This window comes from Crotalus tigris, unplaced genomic scaffold, assembly GCF_016545835.1.
Source record: "Crotalus tigris isolate CLP2741 ecotype Arizona unplaced genomic scaffold, ASM1654583v1 scf7180000024401.5802323, whole genome shotgun sequence".
Lineage (NCBI taxonomy): Eukaryota > Metazoa > Chordata > Lepidosauria > Squamata > Viperidae > Crotalus > Crotalus tigris.
Window position 1 is genome coordinate 1537951 of NW_024100569.1, and position 10833 is coordinate 1548783.

At 36.4% G+C, this 10833-nt stretch overlaps 1 protein-coding gene across 1 annotated transcript in view; it reads right to left on the reverse strand.

The window, feature by feature from the left end:
* Positions 1-10151, reverse strand: part of STXBP3 (syntaxin binding protein 3) — a 34013-nt gene extending 23862 nt beyond the window's left edge. Inside the window, exons 1-4 of the mRNA XM_039329592.1 lie at positions 10010-10151; positions 5983-6032; positions 2499-2580; positions 824-900 (exon numbers count right to left, since the gene is read on the reverse strand). Coding sequence (XP_039185526.1) covers positions 824-900; positions 2499-2580; positions 5983-6032; positions 10010-10133 — 333 coding nt within the window. The 5' untranslated portion in view covers positions 10134-10151. The remainder of the gene's footprint in view (positions 1-823; positions 901-2498; positions 2581-5982; positions 6033-10009) is intronic.
* Positions 10152-10833: the final 682 nt, after the last annotated feature.

A 10833-nucleotide genomic window follows, 5' to 3' on the forward strand; every position in this document is an offset into this window, starting at 1 on the left:
CTATACATGTTATTTTATGTCATCAGCACATGATGGGAATTAGAAAACTATATACTTGATGCAAGATTTTAGAGAAGTAATGTCTATGACTCTACAACAACAACAAAATTGATATAGGACGGTGGTTCTCAACTTTTCTAATGCTGTGACCCCATAATACAGTTCCCCATGTTGTGGTGACCCCGAAGTGGGTGTGGCCACCAATAAGAGGGAGTAGGACAGCTAGGGAAAAGGGGAAAAAATGGCGGACAGCGTGGTTTGGCGACCCCCATGAAATGGTCGTTCGACCCCAAATGGGGTCCCGACCCACAGGTTGAGAACCACTGATATAGGAGATGTAAAAAGAAAATAAAAAAAGACAGAACTCCTATAATAAACTGTTCATCAAACTCCGAATCTAATCACATTGGTAAGAAAGGACTAGCTATGAACAGACCTTAAACTGGAAATTAAGCCATCAATTATCATTGTCAGCAAGTACATAACTATATAATCATCATGTAATGTCATGATTCTTACATATAGTAAGAAGAACAGACTTATATGGCAAAGTACTAGTAACATCAGATATGCTTTTTTAAGCTTGTCCATCCAACCTAGACATCTCCAGTTACTGCTGAGAATTCTCCTCCATAGAAAGTATACGGGACTTGAGTCAAGTGACAGATCTTTGGAATAGCTACCGAGCTATGTTTACCACCCTCTCCCCTTGCATTACAAATAATAATAATAATAAATTAACTGCCCATAAGTTTCTTGTGTTTTTTTCTGGCTTGCCTTAAAAAAGAAAGAACCTTGAAGAATTATTGTTTTGAAAACTAACCTTTGTTGTAGGTGTAATAAGATAAATAGCTTTCAGGTGAGGGACCGGCTCACGGTTTTTGTAAACGTTCTCCACAGCTACAAAATAAGATATTAGGAGAGTTACCCTAAGTACACTTGCATGCAAAATTTCAAATAGTAACATATGTATTGGACTAATAATATACAAGATGTACTAAAGTACAAGCTGCTAGATTTTTTAAAATATATATATATATTAAGAATTGAAGCTGTATGCTGGATTGGTGAATCCTCTCCAGAGAAAGAAAAAAATCATTGAGATACTTTATGTGACTCCAGACAGCAGGTCTTTTTGAGTAGATTGCAGGGGCTGTTATTTTGCAGCTGGCTTATGAACTGAGTGGCTGAGAGCTGAGGATTCCATCAATCGCCTATACCGCAACACACCTTTTTAAGGACCCAAAGCTTGACTCAGCTTTATTTCTTGATACTTTTTGGATTTTCTTTACTATATTGAAAAGATCAAGGCCTTTCAAATTGACATGGTCTCACTATATTCATCAGGTGAGTTGTCTTCTTGAAGAAATATGGTTTAAATATGATTTTAAAAGCTCTAGGAGAATATTATTTTTTTGATTACCTAGCAAGGATACTTAGAATATGGATTTTAAAAAGTTAACAACAGATTAAGATGGATTTGGAAACATTGTTTTAAATGTATTAGAAGAATCATTCCTAATTGGAGATTATTTGGGTTTTTTAAAGAAGAAATATGATAATGGAAAACCTTGAAGATTTGACATAAGAGAGAATTAGAGATAAACTTGTATTGTTTACAAAGAAATTAAAAATAGAGCAAAAATCCTTAAGATATTTTTGAAAACTGGTCTGCAAAATTACTTGATATGATAGACAGCACATGTGCCAATGAAATTATAGAAGAACAAGCTACAACAGTTAATTTTGAAATTAAATTGAAAGTGGACTTAAATGAAAAAGATATGGAGAAAGGTACCAGATATAGAAACAAAACTGACAAAAGTTTTGCTTCCTAAAGGAAATATACAACTATTAAACTAAAAAAGTGATTTGGATAACTTTTTCCTACTGACTTCAAGTTAAGATCTTGCAGAATTTTATGAGAAGAGACAAAAAAAAGTAAGGAGAGGACAAGCTTTACTTATTGCATAAACTAAGAAGGCTAATAACATTTTCAGAGATTTTTGGCTTTAAAAAAGATAAACCAAAAACAAGCTGTGAGACTAACTGAAAGGGTTAAAATTAAGATTCTTAAAAATTCAGGGAAGGAATAAAAGTTTGGCCTATACAATCAAGGTTAAAATATCCAATTAGTTATATCTTTTACTAGATTTTTGCTGATAAAAAAGGAATGACAAGATTTTTGGATTATTTTGTTACGGGATGAGTTATATGATGAAAAGAATTTATGTTGAATTTAGAGCCATTTAAAAAATTTATTTGCTGGTATAAAGGGTGATATTATTTATGTTTTTCCTTCCTTTTTGCACTTCTTTATTTTTTAATAATTGTTTCCTTTCTTTTGTATTTTTTATAGTTTGTATTAGCTTTTATTCTTTCTATTTGTAATTCTTAATATAATTATTTAAAAAACATCAATACAGTTTTTATTTTGCAAATGTATTAACTGGCAAGCCTATGCCAAGATGATTAATTCTGCTTTAGCAAGTACTTACCAGTTATCCCTTCCGCAAGTAGGTCTGTCATTTTACCACATGACGACAGAAGCTTAGTAGTAAAGTCATCTAGAAGAATTATCTTCATAAATAAAAATCAAATCAGTAATTCAGACAATTGGATACCATCTTAGACTTCAAATTACTTTTGGTAATATACTATCAATCCTTTCAGCTTGAGATCATTTGGATACCAAAGTCATAAATATTAAAAAATACTTTTATTATAGGATTACAATACCAGAATATTGTAATTGTCTAACCATTGCCGTGGCTATGGCTCTTCTTCGTACTCCTCAAGGCTATTCTCATAGCTCATTGCATCTACTATCAATATTAGCATAAACATACCCACAACTCAGTTGCAAGTACTACATTTTTCACTCATATACCATGGACAAATAAACTGTATATCTAGTGGACAGACAAAAATGTACACACCAAACTTTAATTCCAAAAGTATATATAATTACAAGTGCATAATCTACAGTGTTCGAAGAGCTGCTTGATAGCAAGATGTTCAACATATATATTTAATAAATAAAGGTATATGCAACAGCAGGACTGCATTAAAGAAACACTATAAAAATATAACTTCATGTCTCAAAAGAGCAAGTTAATGAATCTATTTGCTTTAGAGATCCACCCATTCAGTTTCTGTCACTTAAGAAAAAGTAATAAATTCAAGTACAGTTGAATCATGTAGGTCTCCCAACTGTAATTTCACAACTGTGGCATTGAATCAGAAGACTCAGTCCCATGCCAATTTAATTCATTTTTATATTACACAATAATAAAACATATTTTAGATGCTTGGATCCATGTATATATGAGACTGGGTGATGTATCAAACATCCTGATTCAAAGTTTTTAAAATAAAAGCCAATGCCATGATTGGCTCCAGACACAAATCTATTGTTACCATGGAAGGAATAAAATTAAATCTGTATATTCCCTGTAGTGAACAAAAAAAAAAAAATCTGGGTTGACAGAATTTGGCTTACCATGCTATCCAGCTATTTATTTAAGTACAAACCAGCTGTTCTGTTTCAAAAGAGTATACATCTTAAAGGTATACTTCATTTGTTTAGTTAAAATGTTTTTAATTTACAAAATAAATCCACTGAGTGTTTGCCACACAATAAATTGAATTATGTTGTATTTGTTTGGCATTCCCTTCAGATATCTATGTAGATGTATCTCACTTCAATAATTCAACAGCTGGTATGCTGTATTTGAATAATCTATTCACATTTTTTTGCCTTGAATTATAGATAGCCCTCTATTTATAACCATAACTAAGCCTAGAATCTTGGTCTTTGGGCAAAGTAGAGAGAACAATGATGGCATTTGTTAGTATTTTCACCAGATCTGAGGTCAATTCCTCTAGGTAGGACACCAAGAAAAGAAGACTAACATTAATGCTGGCCTTCATTAGTGTTTTCCTCTTTGGAGGGGAAGAGAAAAAGTTAACGAATACCAGCATTCTAAACCTTTCACAATTTTGGTGTTTGAAGGGGAAAATGCTACTGAAGGCCAACATTTTGAAAGGCTCAGAACGCTGCCCTTCCCTAGCATTCAATGTTTTCACCAGATCTGAGGTCTGTTCTTTCAGTGCATAGGAAGATTCCTCCCTGAAAGAGGGAGAGGAAATCCCTCAGGATACTGGGAGGAATGGACCTCAGATTCAATGTTACTCTGTCCGTAACCTTCTCTGATGGTTTTCCAACTGACTTTCTGTGAAAGCCAGCAGAGAATATTGCAAATGGCAATCACATGATCACAGGCACTTGGTTAAGTGGTTGTAAATACAAATAGATTGCCAAACACCCCAAATGCAGTTATGTGACGGGGAGGGGGGGGAATGACATGATATTTTATGATAGAAATGCACCTGTTCCGAAGCTTTTGTGACTGGGGTCATTAAATGACTGGTCATAAATCAAAGACTACCTGTACAGAGAAATATTAGAAGCACTCAACACAAATATCTAGTCTCTTATGATTCCAAAATGCAGATTTCTGTGACTAACTGCAGATAGTTCTCACTTAACAATGGTAATGGAGACTGGCAACTCTGTCATTAATGTACAGTTGTAAAGCATGACCTCATGTGACTATAACAACTTATGATGATAGTTGCATCAAACCCAGTTGCCACTGTTAGGTAAATTCTGTGCAGTCACAGTGTCCCCCAGTCATGTGGTTGCCATTTGTAACTTCCTGCTGGCTTCCCAATTGACTTTACTTGTCAGAAGCCTGCAGTCAAAGTCACACATAATAATCGCATGATACAAGGACATTATGATGGTCATAAGTATAAGGACCTGTCGTAAGTCCACATTCAGTACCGTTGTAACTTTGAATGCTATCAAACAAGTGGTTCTTCAATAAGAACTACCCATAATACTAAGACATTCTTGAAACAAACCAGTTTATTTATTATAGCATTTATAGGAACACCCAACTCAAACCATGTGACTCTGGGCAGTGTACAAACAAGATGAGCAAAGCTTAATCAGTCAATACATATTTTATTAAAATGGCAATCAGAAATGAAATCTTCCTCAACTGGAATTCAATTCATCCTGATCTCAAGAGGCAGATCTTAATTACCTTTCTAAAGGCCTGTGAGGTTAGGAACAGTTGTATGTTGGGGTAAATAATGTTCCCTCAGAAATAATTTCCATTTTTTCCTTATATACTAGGAGACAGAATAGCACAGCTTCAGCCCAACTATGTACTTTCAAGACCTTTTCTGTTGACTGATCAAACTTCTTCAACTCCCCTTGTGAACTGGAACAGATGAAATAACTGCTTCTCCTTTCTGAACAATGAGATACTAACAGAATAAGAAGGTAACTGTCCTTTAAGCACCCTGACATGTCACAAGATACTAGATGGTATTTTTATAGGACTACCAGATATTCCTGATCCCATCACGCCAATGTGCAACAATTCTCAACTGTCAACACAGTGAAGGAACACAGTTCTACCAGGACAGTCCAACCACCTTGCCCATCAGGTGTCACAGGAACAAATCACGTCCATGCTCCTATGAAGGAGAAGATCCTCTCTAACGTCACTCTAACAGATGCAGCCCCTGCCGGAAGCTATTCTACAGTTTCAACTGTAATACTATTGTACCATTACAACCAACCTCAGTGTTGCTGTTCCCACTACTGTTCCCTAGGACTCCCGCTCCAGTTCCAATAGGAGTTCCAGCACGCTACCCCAAGCATAGAGTAATTCCTATAGATTTGATGGAGATGCCATAATAAGTGGTCAATAAAGTAGATAATTAGTGGTTATAACCATAGGACTTCCTCTAAAGAACCATGGACCTATTATATTCCTACAAAAACTGCTACACTTCCAATTATCACTATTTTTTTCCATTACACATTGAGATGTGCCTTGAACAAATGATTTTTAAAATATACTATACAAGCCATAAATAAACCAGTTCAATAAGTTTTCTTACCTTCCATTCTTCTTCTTTTCTACAGTCATCAAACACTGATGCTTTTAATTCTAAAAGAAAAAATATTATTACTATAGTTAAAATGAAATAATACAGAGAAGAAGAAAGGTTTACACTAGAAATGAACTACCTTAAAAATAATAGTCTCATGCAATGTCATATATCACTAAAGAATTAAGCTAGTCATTATTACAAAGTGCAGTGTAGTACAGTAATACAAAGTATTGTACAAACAATAAGAAATTCTTAATATGTTGGCACCTTATCCTAATAATAATCTGTTTAAATTGGACTTTAAATCGGACTTTATATTAGCATAGATACAATAGGAAAGCATGGCTTTCACATCTTCTGCACATCTTATTTCCAGTTTCCAATTCCAGATTTGCAGGGCAAGCACAAAGAACCTTAGGTCAACACTAGAAGAATAAAAAAAAAATCACTATGTTTGCATGAACTACCAGTGTAGAATTTGGATAACAAACCCATGTAGCTCTGTAACTTGAGGTCTGCTATACTAAGTGAATCTGAAACAGTCCCTATCTTGAATTACAAAGAACTAAACTTAATTTACAAAGTAGCATACTCATCCACTGACTTTTACTGCTAGTATGTCATGCAAATGAAGTCACTGTATGCAAAACAAAAACAAGTATATTTCCTGCAGATTCATTTATATAATTACTACTGAATCTAAGTCAAGCCTTAACCTTCTTTATCTCTTTTCACCACATTAGAAAACAAATGGTATAATTCTTTTGGCAGCTTAGAAACAAAATTTGACTCAGGGCTGTATTGTTAATTCTATCAAGCCAGTTATATTTTCCTGAATGATTGGAAAATCCTAAAATCATGTAGTTGGTCTCATAAAATTGACCTTTACATGGTCTTATAAATACAAAAATCATGGAATATATAAAATGAATATAAATGCATCCATTTATAAATAGGATAAAGACCTGTCTCTAAAATCATGAATATATGCACCATATGCCAAGCAACCTTAAATTTAATAGAGTAATATTAAAAAATCTGTCTAAACAAACTTAGTAGATGTTACAGACAACTCATAGCTTATTACTTTAGATCACAAATATGGTTTGTGCAATAACATATCAAAGAATCAGTTCCTTGATTTTTAATATTATTTTCAGATATTTGCATCCAGAATGTAGGTTATGATTTTTGGAAAACAACAACCAAGTACCAAACATACTAGCATATACTTTTATCAGCCGAATGGGCTTTGTTCATTTCCCATTTTTACATACTGTATTATATTTATGTCTTTAAATGCTTCATATGAGAACTGTAATTATTATCATAAAGGCTTTTTTTTAAATTCTTGCAACTGCAGCTTTCCTGTAATAATTTCTAAATTAAAATTCTATACTAGTTTTTTTTTTTTTTCAAACTGGGATTTTGCAAGAATGTGAATGGGTTCCATGAAACTAAGAGGGAAAACGTTTTACTCTCTTACAGAGATTTTTTCCTCTAGCTCAGGGGTCTTCAAACTTGGCCCGCTGGCTGAGGAATTCTGGGAGTTGGTCCACAAATCATAAAAGGGCCAAGTTTGAAGATCCCTGGGCTAGCTCTTTTCTTAGTCACTAAGGGAAAGGGTGATGAGGCTTCTCAGCTGACACTCAGCACACACACCTTTGATAAGGGGCTCCAAAGATGTTTGTAACAGGTTTTCCAGTGTAAAAAAGCTTGAAACCCCATGCTCTGTATGATGCTATATCCTTAATCTTTACACAAAACCGTAATTATTCTTCCAGCTTTTTCTTTCAAACTTTTCAGAGGTAGTGCAATTTAGTTTTACTGACAGTGAAATTAAATGAACCTATGGTATAGCTGGAACTGTTTCTCCTGGCAGTGGTTATTTTTCTGAAGTTACTATAAAGTTGCAACGATTCATATTTTTTACAATTTATCATAAGAGAAAATGTGTTATTAGCCTTTATCTGCAAAACATTTGGGCTCATATATTGGAATAATGCAAAACAGAAAAGGAAGAAGCATGAGTGAACAAATTAAAGGGTCTGAGAGGAAGCAACAAATTTCTTAGTCCATTTCCTTGGGGATTTTTTTCAAGTTCATTTCTGAAGGTAAGCACGTGCCTGTTTCCTGCTGAGTTAAATAAGGTTGGAAATGTCTGTAATTAACAAATCTTACTTCCAAATTTTTCAGAGTAAAAAGAAGGTATTGCAATTTTTAATTAAAATCTATATTAACGCTCCTCCAAACTTGTGATTAACAGGTAAAGAATTTATTACAGTCTAAACCAGCAAAAGGCCAAGATTTCTTTTAAGGAATCTACATCAAATTAATGTATAAATACTAGGAAAGGAGCAATTCTTGTAAATATGTATGTTGAGATATCTTAATTTTGCTATTATGGCATTCATTTAATAAACAACAATTAAATTAAGGTAAGCATGTTACATGAACACAGCTGAGTCACAATTTTTTTTTCAAAAAAAAGAACCATTAAATCATACCAGAAGTAAAAGCAGTAATGTTACAAAAAATGCTACAGCCATGCTGATTGGTGTGCCACATGTTTTCATTACTTTTCCTCAGAACAAAATACTAAGAAATATATGCAAATATCAGAAATGCATTCCACAGGACCCAATCAGATAAAGGATCCTTTCATTTAACAATCCTTTAACTACGACCCCTATCTTTAGTTTCAAAAGGGATGACCAAGTTGGAAGCATACATAAAGCATAATCTTGCACTTTGAGCTTTGAAAAGAAATCTACGTAAATAAGAGCTGAACTTTAAATTGACCATCAGACTTCATTCATTCAGTTATACCTTCAATTCAATGGCTTCATCCATTCCAGGATAAGAACTGTCAGTTGCAAATACAAGAACATGGTTTGGAAAATGTATTTCCACATATGCCTGAACCTTGTTCAACCACAATCTATTTCCAAGGAACAATGCAACCATTTTTAATATTTTTTTTAAAAGGTCATACAGAAGGTCATATAGAATGTTTGTTAACAAAAATTAATTTATGCTCCCTGCATTCAAAGAGCATAGGATGCAGTAGGTGGATTGGTGACATTTTATCTAGAGCAATCATAGAAGATAAACTAGGTCAATTTTCAACCACATTTGGACAATTCAGAATTGGGAAGCAAACTGAAATCGGACTTTAACGTGCTATGAGGTGACTGTTCTCAGGTGATGGTATTTTCATTTATTAATCTTTCTGCTTCCTTAAAAGCCACATACAGAGAAACTAGATACTAAAATACCAGTTCTAAAATAGCACTATCAATTTCTACCTTGAACTCTCTTTTCCACCATAAGTCTCACCCATCCGATTACCATTTTCTCGACCACTGCAGTACAAGCCTGCCCAGAGCTGGATAATACTGCATGCATTATGCTCCATCCGTACCAAGGATCTGAATGAATTTAAAAGACCCTGGGCTTTTTTCACATATGTCAGCCAAAGGGATTTATTTCCACAGCTGAACTCGTCTGGTATTATTTTTTAAAATAAGGAGACGACCTTTCAAAACGGAAGCTTATCGCGGGGAAAGCGAAGATGCATCCAAGTATGCCACTCTGAGGGACCAGGAAGATACGCGAATAGGAGTGGCCGTGTGAGGAAAGTGTGGGAACCGACTTTTAAAGACGGCAACGGGCTGCAGATCTAGCAGGTGAAGCGCTGCCTAAGGTGAAAAATAAAGCGGAGGAATAAAGCTTCGCCTAAGCCTCGAGATGCAGCCGGCTCCAGGGCTCCAGACGCGGGGCCGACACCAAACGAAGGCTTCCCCCCCCCTCCTTCACTACCTCCCACCCACCCCTAATTTGTCGCTTCACGAAGATCGATCTCGCATTTGCACGTTTCCCGGTCTCCGCGCCATCCGTGACCGTGCCAGGCAGAGGACGCCCGCCTGAGACCGTCAACCAACCAGCCTCCGCAGGCTCTGCGAAGCGCGGAGAAAGAAGGAGAGCTCAGCTACGGGGAAGAGAAGTCAGAAACGGCGGCTTCGACACTCACTCTGCCACACCAAGCTCTTCAGCCCCCGGTCCCCGCTCGCTGCCGCTGCCGGCGCCATCTTGCATCTGCACTTCCACGGCTCTGACGAAAAAAAAAATTCCGCACTCCCTGACAAGGGGGCCATTCAACCCCCGGCGCGAAACCCCGCCCTCGATTCCGCCAAGCCCCGCCTCCGGCCTTGCAGGTTTGCTGCCGCCTTTCCTGCCGAACTTACTGGTGACGTACGTGCTGCAAGGAGAAGCAGGAATCCCCGCCCAAGCCCTGGGGATTCAGATGGGCGGAAGCCGGCAGCCGAGCGGGTGGTGATTTTGCTGGCTTGTTTGCACCCAGATTGAAATATTGGCTAATCGGTGGACGCCTGAGCCATGGTTTACCGAATAAACCCGGATGATCTGGCTGGCACAATACTGTGTGCTCTCAACCGTGAACTGCCCACAACGTTTGGGTTCTCACAATCCACGGAACCCCATATCATCCAGCCACACCTTAGCCGAACGTAATGTGTGAATCCAGTATAACTGAAGGGACTTTTTTTTTTATGAAACAATCTCAAGGCTCTTCTGTTCAGGGTAGCCTATTTCTTAACGTTCTGCTTGCTCCCGTGGCTACAAATGGCTACAAATTCTGCAGTGTGTGACCTTTATGGCTCATTCTGTACGGATGGACGTGTTTTGATGGTGATTTACATTTCAGAGCTATTGACATCTAAATGTGAAGACTGGTGATTCACAGTTAACATTTTTATTCCAAAAATATCAGACTTATGGTGGGTTAGGGTTCAGTTCTGTGCAGACGGATATGATCTGTTTCTTTACTGGAGAGAT